This window comes from Hyperolius riggenbachi, chromosome 12, assembly GCF_040937935.1.
Source record: "Hyperolius riggenbachi isolate aHypRig1 chromosome 12, aHypRig1.pri, whole genome shotgun sequence".
Taxonomy (NCBI): domain Eukaryota; kingdom Metazoa; phylum Chordata; class Amphibia; order Anura; family Hyperoliidae; genus Hyperolius; species Hyperolius riggenbachi.
The window spans coordinates 51,516,576-51,534,229 of record NC_090657.1 but is presented as its reverse complement, the minus strand read 5'-3'; the positions used below and the strand labels follow the sequence as shown (position 1 = coordinate 51,534,229).

The following is a 17,654-nucleotide window of genomic DNA, read 5'->3' as shown; positions in this document are numbered from 1 at the left end:
AATATGTGTTTTAGGTATTCCCTTGATGTTTAAAGCTAAGTGTTTAGCTTTGTGTTGTCTTTGTTACAGCCACGTTGGTGTCTATGGGGGTAATTTACAAAAGGAGAAATGCAACAAGGTTGCACTGTACTCACTTTCAACATGCAATCGTGTGACAAGTTTGTTCTGTTTAAAGTAAATCTGTAAGGAAAAGATGCCCCTGGGGGTTACTTGCCTTTGTAAGGGAGAGAAGCCAGCTTCCCCCGCCCTTCTCCATTCCAGCGCTGTCAGCCGCTTAAAATCCTGCCAGGATCATAACAATCCTGTAAGAACCCTGCACAGTCCATAGAGCGGATCCGATCAGGCTCAGTTATTTCTGCCTGAGCCCGAACGAAAACCGCTACTAAGCCTGCGCAAGGCTCACACAGGATCATGATCCTGGAGCACAGCACAGCCAACAAGATTTTTGGCGGCTGACAGCATTGGGATGGGGGAAGCCTCATTGGGATCCAGAGGCTTCCACACCCTGACGTAAAAACTCCCCCAGGGGCTTTTTTTTCCTCCTCTTTTACTTCTGTAAACCTAACCCTTAACCCTTCTTTGTGGGTACCTAACCCGAACACCCTACCACCGCCACCTAATTCCTGACCCAAACCTCAAGTGCCCAAACCACCGATAGTTGTAGATGATCTGCTACACCCAAATGCATAGCCTCATCATACGCCCAAATGACCGCTTGGACGTCCGATAGCTGAAATGAACACAGGCCTCTATTTGACACCTGCCGATCGTGGCACCTACGGGACCTGATTCACAAATGGGTACTTGTTTAGAATCTGTACTACGCATTCTGTAGTTTTGTGACAGTTGGCATGCATTGGTGTTTCTCCTTTCTAACATTGTCTCCAGGATTTAGACCAAAGACCCGTAAATTGTTGCAACATGGATCGCCCAAAATGGTCATTGGTGATCCTTTCAGAAGCCATTGCACAGTGTGTGGGAATGCCCTGACACCTGCCGACTGCTTGTTGCAGATTGGACGTGTTGGGATCCCTTAACTGTTGGCCATTGTTATCTGGTGGATGGGCTAGCGAATAACTGAATACCACACTACATCACCATTTAAGTACCGAACAAGCGGTTGGGGGGCAGTTCACTTACTTGCGCTTCACGATGGGAAAGCGTGGTGCTCAAATAATTGAACTGACCCTGACTGCGGTGGCTTGTTCATATTGAAATGGTGCTGAAGTGATATGCTGAATTCAAATCCCAACACGAGTGCTGGAAGCACATGATTGTCATCATCATCGCCATCGCACACCACCTGACAGACCAAAGCAGGCACCCTGGTAAAGAAGGCACCGCCATTAGCGGCTGTTGTTGTTTATCTAGGCGCCCAATGAAGTAGCAGAAACTGGGGCCACCCGCCTAGCAAACTGTGGCTACAAATACCAGGAGTGATGTTTGGGGGGGGGGGGGGGGGAGCGCTAGGCACCCCTGGCTGTATTTTTATGGTTAGGCCTCTTTTGGGGGTGGGAGGGGGACCTTAGGGAGATAAGGTTAGATTATAGTTAAATATCTATAAAGATCACCAATATTTATACTGTTGGCATTTAACTAGAAAATGATTGGTTAATTTACCAACCTTCTACTAGCGGCCATCTCCAGCTCTGTTTTTTTACATGTGCGCCTGGGTGGTTGTATAGGGAATAGCTGCTAGTGGTTTTCCCTGACCCTTAATGTCGGTATGTATGGCCTTGTTGTTTTTTAAACCTGAAAGATGTTAATCTGTGGCTCCCTTTACCTGTCCTCTCTGTCCCGTCTAGTGTTTGCCTCCTCTAAATACCTGCTAGTGCCTGTACACCTTTTCTCTAAAGATTTCCTTAATTTCTAAGGGGACATCTTGTATAGATGGAGGTATCTAGCAAGCTTTCAGCAGTTGAGGGAATGAGGTTTTGCTCATACTTGTAGCTGTGGGCTGCAAACTGAGGTCTTGTGGAGCAAGGGAGGGATTGCACTTACAGCGTACACGCATGTCATTTTACCACACACCAGGTGCGTTCTCCATTCCAGCATGTGTGGTTAACCGCCTCTGGACCTTGGTGATTAAAATCTACAGCTTCTTATTATTGCTGCCAGAGTGTAAATTTAAATCACCTGCCACTGTGCACTCACGCTGTTCCTGTCGCTCTGGTACCCTGCAGCTGCTTGTGCGGGGGGAGGTGGGGGGTGTATTTAATTCTTGCTTTAGCAGGAGTTGTTTGGTGTTGACTGGTAATAGCTTTGTTGGTCAGATCACTTGCTAGTAAGCTCCCCTAGCGGGCATATTTTATAGCCTAAATTGAGAAATACGGAGTTTATATAATCCTGGCACTTTCCTAGAGCTGTGAAGTCACTAGATTCTGGGATGCTCTTATACTTGCAGTGTGACCACACACAGCAGTGTTTACAACAATCGCAAATCTTGAAGGGGGAACTAAGGTTTGTATGGTTTTTTTTTTCTCTCCCTCCCGTGTATGCTTGATACTGTGATCCCAAAGGAGTCCTTCCTGTCAGGGCTGTGGAGTACAAAAATCCTCCGACTCCTCAGTTTAGGACTCCTCAGTTTAGGACTCCTCAACTCTTGACTCCTCTAATTTGCATATTACAATCTTGATTGAAAGTATGTAACATGAAATTCATCTCTTAACTGCAAACGCTTAGGAATTTAAAAGACAACTGACGTTAGGATATGTAGACTGCCATATTTATTCCTTTTAGTCATAGACTAAAACTAGTCCGTGGTAAGAGTACTTGTAGAAGACAGGAACAAAGAACATCTATCAGGCACTAGGCAATGTAACTGTGGGTACATGTAAGAGTGATGTGCAGGTACTCTGCAGGGGAAGGAGATTCTTCCTCTTTTACACATTCTTCATGCACAATCTGAACCAGGTTTATGGGTGATAGACAACACCTCTGTGTTCAATGTGCACAACATTCTCAGTGGATTCCCTGCAGCTCTGTGGGGAGTGCATATGTATAGTACTACTGTGTAATTTAAAGTAAACCTGAGACAGATGACAAAGTGTTTTTTTGTTTTTGTTTTTATACATACCTGGGGCTTCCTCCAGCCCCCTTCAGGCTAATCAGTCCCTCGCTGTCCTCCTCGGTCACCTGCATCTTCTGCTATGAGTCCAGGTACTTGAGCCAGTCTGGCGTAGTGCGCATGCACACACACCGCCGCTGGTAGCGTACTACACCTGCGCAGCACTATTGCGCAGATGCAGAACGCTCTTGGCTCTGTGGAAGTTGCACACGGCCGGACTGCGCTTACTGGCTTAATTACCGGGACTCAGCAGAAGATCCAGGTGGCGGAGGAGGACAGCGAGGGACTGATTAGCCTGAAGGGGGCTGGAGGAAGCCCCAGGTATGTATAAAACTTTACTTTTCATCAGTCTCAGGCTGCCTTTAATTCATAGTCACCAAATTTTAACATATCAAATGATTTGAATCCATGAGCAAAGAGCGTGCATACATTTGCATAAACCAGCATCAGCACAGAATTATTTCCATCTCATTGACCATCTCTGTTAAGGCTAGTACACACTAGCAATTTTGATTGGGCAATGATTGGTCAATTTTACCACCTCCATGTAGTATGAGGGCCAAACAGATTTTCAATTCTATGCAGATTATATAGGTAAATGGTCATACTACATGGAGGTGGTAAAATTGACCAATCATTGCCCAATCAAAATTGCTAGTGTGTACTAGCCTTTAGTGACACGGCTACACATCAGGCTTTATTCTTTCAGCATAGATGTTAAGTGTATATATAAAAGATTCCTGTGTACACATCATATATACAGTCACAATCAGATATGTACAGTATATCTCAGTTTAAAAATACAAGGACTGCTTTATTGAAGCAGCGCAAGTAACTATTTTTCTCTAATAGTTATCCGGGACAACAGGAGATCCGGTCCCTCCCCCGGATCTGGGAAACAATCAATCAAGAAAGATTAAAAAGCGCCCACCCTCCATCCTCAGTTCATCTGTTTTTCCCTCCAGGAAACGCCTTCAAGAAAGCGGCTCCCGTTTTTTACTTTTTGTACCTTGCCAGAGGGTGAGGTGTTTTTTTTTTTTTTTTTTTTTTTCCTCCCAGAGAGGTCTTTGGGTGGGCATATCCAAACGGAGGAGGGATATCGCTAAGCAACCTCTCTGTGTGGGGTACAAGCGCCAGATTGGGTTATGGTGGATCGCTTTGCCTGCTTCCTCCCAGGACGCCGTTTGCCAGCACTGGGGCGGCTTGCTAGCCGTTTCTCCGGCAGTGACGTCAGTCGCTAGAGGGCGGTACGTGGCATGCTGGCGTCACACGTATTGAGCGGTGGAAGGGAGGAACACTTTTGCGGTGGACCAGGAAAAGACGGCAGCGTGTTCCTAGCGTCCTCCGAACACATAGACGACCGCAACGGCTGGCAGCCACAGAAAGGAAGAAATCATATTTTCTATTTTAATTACAGTTTAAATTCATTAAGACGGTGCATTTTTCCCCTGACTCCGACTCCAGGTACCCAAAATTGCTCAGACTCCTTGACTCCGACTCCACAGCTCTGCTCCCCACACACTGTAAATCTCATAATCAGCATGAACAGGATAGATACCAAGTATGGTCATGGTGGATAGGATCTTGTATGAAGCTAAAATCTGTTGTTGCCATAAGAAGCGTTAAAGGACACTTGACTTGAAAGGGATATGTAGGCTCCTATATTTTCTTCTAAGAAATATCTGTTGCCTGGCTGTCCTGCTGATCCTCTGCTTCTAAGGGCCCATTCACACTTGTGCGTTTTCAGAGCAATTTCAGCATTGCTAGCGGTTAAAAAAAAACAAAAAAACGTGTACAATAAAAGTATATGGAAGTGTTCTCATCTAATTGATTTGCTGAAACGCAAACGTGTTGCCTGTAGCCTTTTCTGAGCGATTAGCATTTCAATGTCAAGTATAGGAACGCTGGAAAATTGATCAGAAATCGCTGGCCTGTTCACAATCAAGTTTTTTTTCCCAGCCAACCTTGTACATTACCCACAAAAGTCTAATTTGAACTAGAAATCGCAAAACCCTAATCGCTGCAAAAACGCTTTCTATACAGTGAAAATCGCTGGGAAATCACTAGGAAAACACGCTGGAAAACACCAGAAAATCGCTCAGCGTTTATGTTTAGTGATTTTTTTTTTTTATTTTTTTTTTTTTAGTGTGAATGGGGCCTAATGCTTTTAGCCATAGACCCTGAACAAGCATGCAGCAGTTCTAGTGTCTTTGACATTATTGTCAGATCTGACAGGATTAGCTGCATGCTTTTCTGGTGTTATTTAGACACTACTGCAGTCAAATAGATCAGCAGGGCTGCCAGGCAACTAGTACTGTTTAACATGAAATAAATATGGCAGCCTTCTTTTTTTACTTCTCACTTTGGTTGTCCTTTTTAAAGTGGTACCTGAGATCTAAAAATGCCCCCCCCCCCCCCCCCCTCCCCCAAAAAAAACAAAACAAAAAAAACACACATTACTAACCCGGGGATTCCTTCAGCCCCAGTGATTCAAACGGTACTGCAGCTAAATTGCTCAGCAGGGCTGCCAGGCTATTGGTATATTTTTAAAAGGCCATAAATCTGTCCGCCTCCATATACTTTGCACATTAGGTTTCCTGTAATTCTTCTATTTGGGGCTGATGGGCCAATGGATTGTCACATTTTTTTCTTGCAGTATAAAGCAAAAATATTAAAGCTGGCCACTAACTGTCCAATTTCTAGCGAAAAATCATTCGAGCAATCAGAAATTCTGATCGGATTGGTTGTAAATCATAATCGATTGTGTCCACCAATGGAGATTAATGAGTGAAAAAAATGTCGCCCGAATGAATTTTCGTCGAACGAAAATTTGGATTTTCTTGGTGGTCGTGATAGATAGGAAGCAATGATTGGTTAGTTGATGGTGTAGTGAACGATTTTTTGTCCGATCAGAACTTCTGATCGCTTGAACAATTTTTCGCTAAAATTGGACCGTTAGTGGCCAGCTTAATGTTCGGGCTGTTTCGCTGCACACTATGTAAACTAGGAGCACCTGCTGGTTTAATTACCATTTTGTCAACTTGCAGAACATCATTAAATGCAGTGAAGGTGTTTAATAATGAAGGATAATGCAATACTGAGTTTGTTTTTCTGCTGTCACTTTGGTAGTTTCTGCAATAAGAATGATTCACACTAATGCAGCTGCATGTGCTGATATGATGATACTTTGAAGCAAAACTCCAGGCAGAATAGATGCGCTTACCAATTAGAGGAGGGGGATCTGTATTATAAACCCAATACACTCCCCTCCGTGATTGGAGGTTCTCTGTACAGAAGGCAGAGGTGGGGACTGCCTTGTCTGACAGCATGATTGGCTTCCGTAGCCGCCACAAAACCTGCTACCCCGAGCCTGCTGTAATTGTGCAGTCATGTAGATGCACTTTCATAGCCCCTCCCAAGATGCAAGTGCAAGAGTACTGCACTTACATAGTGCAATAAGTACTGCACTTACATAGTACTAGTACTATGTGTACTGTTTTGTAATTTTTGCACTATGCCCAAAGCCGGTGTGTACCACAAACAATTCTGGGTGTGGCATCTGTCACACTTGGCGAAATAAATCTGATTTTTTGACACTCTGCAACAGTATTGACATGCATAGACTTCAGGGTGTAGATCTGAAACCAAAGTGTTCTTATATCAGTTTTTCACTGGTTGTACCTTGTATGCTCCATGATCTTTAATCCATTTAACCTTTACTACCTGGAGTTCTGCTTCACAATGTTCTAACCTTTTTATGGCTGTTTTTGTCGAGCCATTGTAACTGATTGCAGTGTGCTAGCAAATGCAGACTACTGCATTGTGAGGTCAGCATAAATTCTAGCTTTTAAAGAGAATCTGTCCCTTGTGCATAAAAAATGGTAACTCTAAAGGCTGCATGAAGCTGCCTCTCCTACAATCTGCACAAATAAAACTTCCCTTGTCTTTGGTTAGTGCTGTATTTGTGCTACAAAATTAAGATTTGTGCTGCTTTAATTTTGAAGATGACCATTTTATTTTTTTCCTAAACCAGGTTACCCAGCCCCTGTACAACAGCATGTGGGCATGAAACTGGTATGGTTGGGTAGTGCTGTTTGTCAAAAACTATAAAAAAAATAAATAAAAAAAATTTTGCAGCAGAAATTAGCACATATTCAAGTTTTTAGAGGTCAACATTTCTGACTGTCCCTCTACAACAGTGCAAAGGAGTGAAAGATGGATTTTTTGCAGCACAAACACCGCACTACCCTGTCATACCAGTGCCATGCCCATAGGCGGTTGTACAGGGGCTGGGTGATGTCTGGAAGAAAGTGTTATCTTCAAAATGAAAGTTTCCGAAACGGGCCCAATTGTAGCACTAACCAAACAGGATATTATATTTTTTTAATTATAATATATGCGCTGATTGGGGGGGGGAACCGGCTCTTAAAGAGAGTCTGAAGCGAGAATAAATCTCGCTTCAGACCTCATAGATAGCAGGGGCATGTGTGCCCTTGCTAAAACGCCGCTATCCCGCGGCTTAACGGGGGTCCCTTCACCCCCAAATCCCATCTGTAGACGCTTTATCCTCTTAAAATGTTCTATTTTAGACCAAAAATACACCTTGTGCTCTATCTATGCACCAAACAGTGAGCAGGACAGGTTTCTCACGAGATTCCTTACAGTGTTGGACTCCTTTGCAGAGGGTAGCATTATTATAGGGGGCGACCTTAATGTAGCTCTCAACCCCTCCATAGATACCTCACATGGGAAATCGAATATACCTTATGCCAAATTAAATAGAATAAAGAAAGCCCTTCATGAAAGACAACTTATAGACACCTGGAGAGTAACGCACCCTCAAGTCAAGGATTACACCTTTTATTCGTCAGTACACAAGGTGTACACTAGGTTGGACTACATTTGGGTCTCCCACAATCTATTGACTGAACATATATCCTCTGAAATTGGAGTGATCACATACTCAGATCACGCCCCAGTCAATACTACCCTTAACTGTAAATCTAAAAAAGACACACCATTTACGTGGAGACTAAATGTATCCATGATTCATGATGACTCTAATAACGCCAAGATAGCCAAACAAATAGAGGATTACTTTGAATTTAACGATAAGAATGATGTTTCGTTGCCTACTTTGTGGGAGACCCATAAATGCGTCCTAAGGGGATACCTGATTAAATTAGGCACTAAGCTTAAGAGAGAAAGGGGAGCCATGATTGAACAATTGTTGGGAGAAATTCGCACACTGGAACATAAACACAAATCCCACCCTAACGAAGCTGACCTCCTACTTCTGATAGACGTCAGACATAGACTGAATAAAATCCTTCAGGACTCTGCTAAACAAGCAGCGCGTAGATGCAACCATATGTTTTACCTCCATGGAAACAAATCTGGCAAGCTGCTGGCAAGAGCCCTGAGGCAGCAACAGCAAAAAACCTATGTGTCCCAGGTAGTGGATCCCATGGGGGTAAAGCATATCAGAAATAAATCCATTGCTAACGTATTTAAAAACTTCTATCACAGACTATACAACCTAACGCAGAATACCACAGGCTCAATTAGGGAGCCCCGACGGACGGTAATACAGGAATACCTGACGCAGACTAAAATGCCGAAGCTGACAGAGGAAATGAAGAACTCATTAGAAGAGCCCTTTACTGAAACTGAAATACAAAAAGTAATCATGGGTCTGAAGCCTGGGAAGGCCCCGGGACCGGATGGCTTCCCTGCCGAGTACTATAAAAAGTATAAAGGCCACCTAATACCATACCTTTGCAAATTATTTAATGCTATAGCTGAGGGCGGGGAAGACCCTCCTCTCCCAAAACAGACACTAGAATCTCACATTGCGGTCATTATTAAACCCCAGAAAGATCCCTCCGCCTGTGGGAGCTATCGCCCCATCTCCCTACTAAACACTGACCTAAAAATCTTTGCTAAACTCCTGGCCAATAGAATAGCAGAACATATGCCCTTTTTGATACACTGGGACCAGGTTGGTTTCATACCGCAGAGAGAAGCCAGAGACAACACCATTAGGACAATAGATCTGATCCAGCTTGCCCGGTCAAGGAAAATACCTTGTATGCTACTTTCTACAGACGCAGAGAAAGCTTTTGACCGGGTGAGCTGGAGATGGATGAGGGGGGTTTTGGGACATATAAATTTAGGGGAGCGGATGTTGTCATGTGTGGGAGCCCTCTATACGACTCCAAACGCTAAAGTAAAGGTAAATGGCATTTTTTCAGATTCCCTCGATATTACTAATGGTACTCGACAGGGATGTCCGCTTTCCCCTCTGATCTTCGCATTGGCATTAGAGCCATTCCTCTGTCAGATTAGAAACAACACGGACATCACGGGACTCAGTCTAGGGGAGACAAACCATAAAATTGCAGCTTATGCTGATGATCTTTTATTTTTTCTAACCCAACCATTGCTATCCTTGCCCATTCTTCTTGAGGAGTTTACAAGATTTGGGAAATTATCCTTTTTCAAAATAAACCCAGACAAATGTGAGGCCTTTGGAGTGGGAATACCACCGGAGCTGGAAAATTCTCTCAGAGGTAACTTCCCGTTTAAATGGAACAGCCAAGCTATTAGATATTTAGGAACTAATATTACAGATTCCCCTACAAACCTCTACTCCCAAAACTTTCCACCAATGCTGCATAAAATAGCGACCGATTTAAAAAAATGGGACCTCCCACACCTTTCTTGGCTGGGGAGAATATCAGTGATTAAAATGAACGTAATGCCTAGGATACTGTATCTATTCCAGACTCTGCCAATCGAAATGCCACTCTCGTTCTTCCAACAGATGCAATCTACATTTAACAGGTACATATGGAGACATAAGCCTCCCCGTCTGAAAAAAGACATCTTATACTGCCCCAAACAGCTAGGGGGACTGGCAATGCCATGCGTACGACGATACTATGAAGCGGCTGTTTTGACCCGCGCAATTGACTGGCATAGACACAAGGACTGTAAACAATGGGTGGGGATGGAAAGAACACTCTCGAATTACCCGATTGAGAATCTAATATGGACCAACCTAATGCCTAAACTCTCCTGGAACCTCCTAGCTCTGGTCCATAATAAAATCGCTGTATACCATAGAGTGAATAGACACTTACGAATAGCACCCTTCCCCTCCCCTTTATTGCCAGTGTCTGCTAACCCAAAATGTGGAGTGATAGGGGAAGGGCTCCCATGTCTTAAAACACAGGAACAAAGAAACATACGCTTTAAAGATATGTGTCAGCGGGGCGGCTGGATCTCTCTCTCGGCCCTTAGGGAAGGGCAAAACTGCGCAAATTTACAATGGTGGGAGTACTTTCAATACAGATATCTCATGACTTCGTTAGAGCTACACCCTACCCTGCTGAGACAGCCATCTGAATTTGAATCTATATGCCTGGGGGAAGGCTTGAGCGAGAAAACGCTTTCAAAAATCTACTCGATTTTGTCGATATCTGCTGTACCCCAAATGCCTTTCTTTGTGGCCTGGGAGAGAGATCTGGGCAGGTCCTTCACACAGACACAAAAGTCAAAAATGTGCATTTATGCCCATAAATCTTCAAGAGCAGTCAGAATACAAGAGGCCAACTATAAAATACTCACTCGCTGGTACTTTACTCCAGTCAGACTGAAAACTTTATTTCCAGATAGAGACGACATGTGCTGGAGATGCAAAACACATAAAGGGACTCTACTACACATTATATGGGCCTGTCCTTTACTAACAGATTACTGGAAAAAAATTGAGAGACTTCTTAAAGCTGTCACTAATAGAGAGGTTCCCTTTGATCCGGATTTTTATGTCCTACACTGCAATAATTGGTCTATGAGGGGATATAAAAATTCTATTGTAAAACATATCCTCAATGGAGCCAAATGTCTACTACTTAGGCATTGGGGTGGAGCAACTATACCTGGGAATGAGGAGCTGGTTAAAGAGCTAGATACCATTGAATTAATGGAAGATTTATCGTTTGCGGCCCTAAACAAAACTGATATATATATATAAAAGGGTCTGGTCATATTGGAACTTTTTTAGGCACTCAGAGGAATTTGAAATAGCACTCAAGGGCGAATAGGGATACCGTCTCATTCCCACTCGTTGCCTTCCACTGGCAATTGATGGTCAAATTACACAGATATCATTAGACCCCTGTGATTAATCAATGTCTTTGAATAAAAGGTCGCTGTGAGTACATGAGTACACGAGAGGGAAAAAAGGGGGGAGGTTGGGAGGTGGGGGAGGGAGGGAAGGGGAAGTTAAGACAAAATACAAATTTTTTCTTAAAATATGTTTTGATTATACCTTGGTGTACAGTATTGCCACATGTCTTGATACTATATCACTCAGCTAAGGTAGAAGATTTCACCATCTATGGACACTGTTTGACATATTGCCGTTTGGGAAATATAGATACACTAAAATGGGACTCTTAGTACTCTGACAAATCGCAGTCACAACTGTATAGGATGTTGCCGAAAATAGTGTTCATTATGGAATCACAAATCATATATGCCAATATATTGTACAATGTTTATTATATTTTTCTTTTGAAATAAAAGATTATTAAAAAAAAAATCCCATCTGTGCAGCGGGGAGCGCTTCCTGGTTGGGGCAGGGCTAACCGCCGCAGCCCTGCCCCACGCGCGTCTGTCAGCGCGTATCTCCACCTCTCCCCCGCCCCTCTGTCTTCCTTCACTGAGAGGGGCGGGGGAGAGGCGGCGATGCGCCGCTGATAGACGCGACTGGAGGCAGGGCTGCGGCGGTTAGCCCTGCCTCCAGGAAGGAATAAATTACGACCAACTATTGCGGGGGTGGGTTTGGGGGTGAAGGGACCCCCGTTTAGCAGGGGCACACATGCCCCTGCTAACTGAGTTCTGAAGCGAGATTTTTTTATTCTCGCTTCAGAGTCTCTCTGTAAGGTGCAAGTAAAAGCTGACCTCCTGTTCACTGGCAGCTAAATATTTATGCATTAATCCGTTTATTCATTATGATTTTGTTTTATCCCCCTCTTCCTGGATTGCTCAGTGGCCATAGAACAGCCTGCTCGAACTTTAAAGGACAACCAAAGTGAGACTTTTATATGAAGGCTGCCATAATCTATCCTTTTAAACAATACCAGTTGCCTGGCAGCCCTGCTGATCTATTTGGCTGCAGTTGTCGGAATCACACCAGAAACAAGCATACAGCTAATCTTGCCTGACAAAAATGTCAGAAACCTGTGATCTGCTGCATGCTTGTTCAGAGTCTATGGCTAAGGCTGTTTTCGCAGTGCGACGTTACAGCAGCCCCTAACTCAGAACTGAAAGTAATGATAAATCAATGGGCTGTTCAGTGCCCACGTTGCGTTGGAGTATAACGCAGCACAGTAAATGAAAGTGCAGCATGCTGCGCGTTACGTTCATATTCCGCTGCATTAGAATGTTTGCACATGCTCAGTAATGTTTGTTAAAATGTGCCGCAAGCGCCGTTTTCGTTCGATCAGTATGCATCAAAAAGTAAGCATCAAGCACGCATCGAGACGCATAACGCAGTTCAATGTAACATCCAACTACAAAGCTTACATGCGTTTCATTAGGGGCACGTTATGTAACCTTAACGTCGCATCAAACGCAATGTCTTGGGGTGAATGAGCCCTTAAAGTAATAGAGGTAAAGGATCAGCAGGACAGCCAGGCAACTGGTATTGCTTAAAAGGAAATAAATATGGCAGCCTGAGCCTCCATATCGTTCTCGCTTCAGTTTTCCTTGAATATACGTTTGACACTTCAGTTAGTCCCTCTTATTAGATAGATTTGGGAAGATAGTTTAAACAAGACTATCATGGATGAACCCATTTACGCTCAAGTTTTCAAACCTAGCCAAATGCCCAAATACATAAAGAGCTACACAACCAAGCACAAGTGGAAATTAAGCCGAAATCTGCAGTTTGCCAAACACAGTAAAATAGAGAATGCAATGCAATGCAACTGCTGCACAAATTAATATGAATTGCCTAAGTACACAAGCCCTTAAAGAGAACCCGAGGTGGGGATCTTAGAATGAAATCTCTACACAGAGGCTTGGTCTGGCTATAGTGCCCAACCTCTGTTGCTAGTTGAATCCCCCCTAAGGCTCCCTGTGCTCCGCTCTTCCCCATAAATTATAGCTGCGCTGTCGACACTCAGCGTGTCGCAGCGGGCTCGGTTTACCTCCCTAGTGTCACTCCCCCGCCTCCTGCAGAGCGCTGATGCCCGCCCACGTCCCTTCCCTCGCCGCTGATTGGAGGGAAGGGACGCGGCGGGGACCGGCGCTCTGCAGGAGGCCGGGGAGCAGCGTGAGTGACATTAGTTAGGTAAACAGTGCCCGACAGCGCGGCTGTTATTTGTCTAGAGCGGAGCGCAGGGGATTCAAATAGCAACAGAGGCTGGGCACTATAGCCAGCCCCAGCATCTGTGTAGAGATTTCATTCTAAGATCCCCACCTCTTTAAAGAGAATCTGTACTCTAATATTCTTACAATAAAAAGCATACCATTCTATTCATTATTTTCTCCTGTGCCCCTCTGTGCTGTTTCTGCCACTCTCTGCTGCAATCCTGGCTTGTAATTAACAGTTTTAGGCAGTGTTTACAAACAAACTAACCAGCTTCTAATAGGCTCAGCTAAGCATAGTGTGTGAGTCATTCACAGTGTGCAGGGGGCCTGCAGAGGGTGTGTATCGCTTCTACCAATCACAAGCAGCCCTGCACATTCCACACAATCAATCCTTAGCCCGACAAACAGGACAGAGGAAAGATACATTGATTTATTACAGAGACAGTGCAGTTAGGAAAGACTGCAGTAAGCCAGAGCAGATTAGAACAGGCATAGGAACTTATAGGATAGAAGAACTAAGGCTGAAAAATTTGTTACAGAGTCTCTTTAAGCAGGAAGATGGAATCTGCTTTGAGCCCTCAATGTTTTTTCCCACATGCAGCTAATTATTCAAAGTGTGTGTGTGTGTGTGTGTGTGTGTGTGTGTGTGTGTGTGTGTGTGTGTGTGTGTGTGTGTGTGTGTGTGTTCTACAGAAAGTGTATAGTGGTGGTGTTTTTATTATTATTTTGTGTATAGTGCTCATTTAACTATAAAGTTGCAGTAAAAGTACCCGCTGCAATTGGATCACGGTGACCAGGGTCTCTAAGCTGATGCATTTGAGTGGTCTAATTCAAAGCCACATAAATTTGCAGTAGCTTAAAGCCTCCTAGCACCAGTAGTCTGAACTCTTGTCTCCCCCCAACCACTTAGCCCTTCTGATCACCTAGCAACAACATGCTATGCGTACGTTGTATTCTCCTCTCCCAACCCCAACAGGTCCCTTCTCTCTGTATATATGTAATTTCCTTTTGTTTTTCCCTTATTCATGAAGCTCCACCTATTCTGATTTCACATGTATTTATAATGCAAAATTTTATTTTAGAAGTTTTGGTACTAAAACGTGGAAAATGAATAGACAAAAAAAAGTTCTCACGATATGTCATTATCCAGTTTATGGAAATGCATAGCAAGATGAATTGGAATTCGTTTGACAGATTCTCTTTAAAAAGCATAAAGGGCTGAGCACACATGGTTTCTGAATTTTTATTTTTTGGCTTGGTTCAGTTTATTTGCTTTTTATGGTTTTAGTTGCATTCTACTTTTTATTTGTTTTTGTTTTGTTTTTTATTTTATGTGATTGCAGTAACAAATACTTTGAAGAAACTTGATGATCCAGCTACCAAAGCTGTGACCTTGGAACTGGAACCCAACAAGTTTAAATGCAAGATTTTGGATTGCTCCAAATCTTTTCGCAAAGCCAAACTTCTGCATTATCACATGAAGTATTTCCATGGTGTTGACAAGGCAGAGCAGGATCAGAGTCCTGTGACCAGGCACATGCAGACAAGAGGCTCATTGGCCCACGAAAAGGCCAACCTGCAAAGTTCAAAGAGGAGACGCACCACCTCCGGGTCCATGAGTAAGACCGCTTGCCTTTGTGTGTCCTGTGGCTGTGAATAGGAGTAGAATGTAGCCGTGTAGTTCTAGTAGTGTGCTTAGGTGTCCATGTAATGGTTGAGACGTGATGCCATGAACTTGATGAGGAAAGTCTCTTCTTCAGGCTACCTCTATGCATACAAGGATTTTAACAATCCTCAGTCCAGGTCCTTCCTTATTCTGTGCATACAATGGCTTAAACTGTTTGCCTTCCTAATAAGAAATGTTATGACTGTTTCTATTGCTATGTTGGCTTGCAAGGTACCCCCCTGTTCTTCAGGCAGTACACGACACACAGCCAATAGCAATGGTAGTGTGATCAGTGCTGGATAGGATTCCTGCTGAGATCCTGTGTCCTACCTAAAGCATACATGTCAAACTCCAGCCTGTGAGCCAAATCTGGCCCTTGGAGCAATCAGATTTGGCCCTTGGGTGGTTTCCCTACTTAGCATTATGTTTGGCCCACTCTAGACCACCAGAGAGCCTGTATTGGAGGGTATGCCATAGTCACCAGGGAAGCCATATGCGGAGGAAAGCACTAGATACCAGGGGAGTGGGCCACTAGACACCAGGGAACTGTATAGGGGAAGGAGGACCACTAAACATCAGGGAATTGTATAGATGAGGGATGGAAGACCACTAAACATCAGGGAACTGTATAGGGGATGAAGGGGGGCTATTTGACACCAGGGAACTTTTACAAGGAAGAAAGGTGGCCACTAGACATTGAGGTTGGCCCGCGACTTGGTCCCAGAGCTCAATTTCGGCCCACTTTGAAATTGAGTTTGACATCAGTGATTTGAAGGTATGACAGGAAAACTATTGGCAGTTATGGTTTACCAGATTTGGTGTGTCTGTCTTTGCAAAGACACCTTAAGGGGCCCGTTCCCGTTGATCCGTTCATGCGGAAGATTTCAATCGATCGCCGGCGGGTCGGGAGTGTGTCGATATCGGCGTTCGAATGACCGACGCTAGCGGCAATACATTACCTGATCTGCCCGGCTCGTATCCCTGCTGTCACCGCTGCTCCTTCTCCGCAGGCTTCACTTCTTCCTGTCCCGACATTAAGTTTAGACAGTAGAGTGCCCTCTACTGTTTAAACTTCCCCGGACAGGAAGTACAGTGAAGCTGCAGCCCTGGAGCCCAGAGCGGAGAAGGCAGCGGAGACCGGGGGACTCGCGCCGGCCGTATCGGGTAATGCATGCGGGGGGGGGGGAGGGCGGGGGCAGCGGCAGCTTCACAGATGGTGAATCTATTTCATGCTGAAATTCACAATCTGTTTGCAGTAAAGGCAGCCATATGATCCCTCTCTGATCAGATTCGATCAGAGAGAGATCTGTTGGTCGATCTAAAGGCAATTTGATCAGAGTATGGCCACCTTTAAGCACCTTTTGGGCAGGATATATGAAACAAACCTCTCCTCCCTACGGGAGATTCATTAACTGAATGGGCTGTGTGGGGTGGAAGGCATTACTTTGTGGGATTGCTTCTTGGGACAGACTAATCCCGCAAGCCAACCTTTTCCGTGGTGGTTTTTTTTTTTTTTTTAAGCTTGACTTTTTTTATCGCAGTAGCTATTATGGGGACCAGGTGGAACAGGCAGAGTAGCCAAGAGCCCACAGGGGTTTCTGCTGTTGTGAACATACCTCTGTGTGCTTAATTTAAAGACTATGGAGGCTGCCATATTTCCTTTTAAACAATGCCAGTTGCCTGGCAGCCCTGTTGGTTTGTTTGGCTGCAGAAGTGTCTGAAAGATTAGCTGCATGCTGGTTTCTGGTGTTATTCAAATGTGACAATGTCAGAAACGCTTGGTCTATTGCATGCTCGTTCAGGGGCTATGGCTTAAAAGTATTAAAGGCAGAGGGTCAGTGGGGCTGCCAGGCAACTGGTATTGCTGGTATTTAAAGGAAAATGCTGTATCTGTAAAATCCTTTATCAGTTTTAAATAAAACTAGTGTCTTGTTCTCAGAGGGCTAGACAATGTTCCTGCACAGGGGGTGTTGCTATCAACTCCTCAGTGTATAGTTTAATAATCGCCTTGCTGAAAGAATCTTAGGGCTAGTTCACACTCGGCGCTTGACCGCAATCTCGTTCGACTCCTCTATTGTGATTTGTGAGCAAAATCTCATGATTCAGCACAATTTGCTCTTGTGATTCCTGTCAATAGAATTACAGTGCAATCGCCCAAAAGACACTATCACTTTGCGATAGATCGAAATTGCAATTGCCGCAGTGTGAATGTATCCATAGGGAGACATTAGTAGCAGCGCTTTGCTGATCGCCAGTGATCAGCAAAGCGCTGAAAAAGCGCCCAGTGTGAACTAGCCCTTATTCAGATGGTGGTAAGGAGTTAGATTCCAGCAATGTGTGTTTTTATTATCTTTGCTTCTCTGACTGATAAAGATCCTAATAATGCTTTTGTAAACAGAATCTCTCCCTCTCAGCATGGCACCACATAGCAGCCTACAAAGTAGATGCAGCCTGGAGTGAACAGCCACAAGTAGGCCAGTCAGGAATAGTGTATACACATCTCCCTGCTTTTACATTACAGCAATATTACAGCACAGC

General features: G+C 44.2%; 1 protein-coding gene across 4 annotated transcripts in view; it reads left to right on the top strand.

The window, feature by feature from the left end:
• PHF20 (PHD finger protein 20) overlaps positions 1-17,654 on the top strand; it is a 107,636-nt gene that overhangs the window by 69,845 nt on the left and 20,137 nt on the right. For 3 of the 4 annotated variants that reach the window (XM_068263160.1, XM_068263158.1, XM_068263159.1), the window contains one exon: positions 14,794-15,069. The exons of the other annotated variant lie outside the window; for it this stretch is intronic. In XM_068263160.1, coding sequence (XP_068119261.1) covers positions 14,794-15,069 — 276 coding nt within the window. The remainder of the gene's footprint in view (positions 1-14,793; positions 15,070-17,654) is intronic. 4 annotated transcript variants of the gene reach the window in all.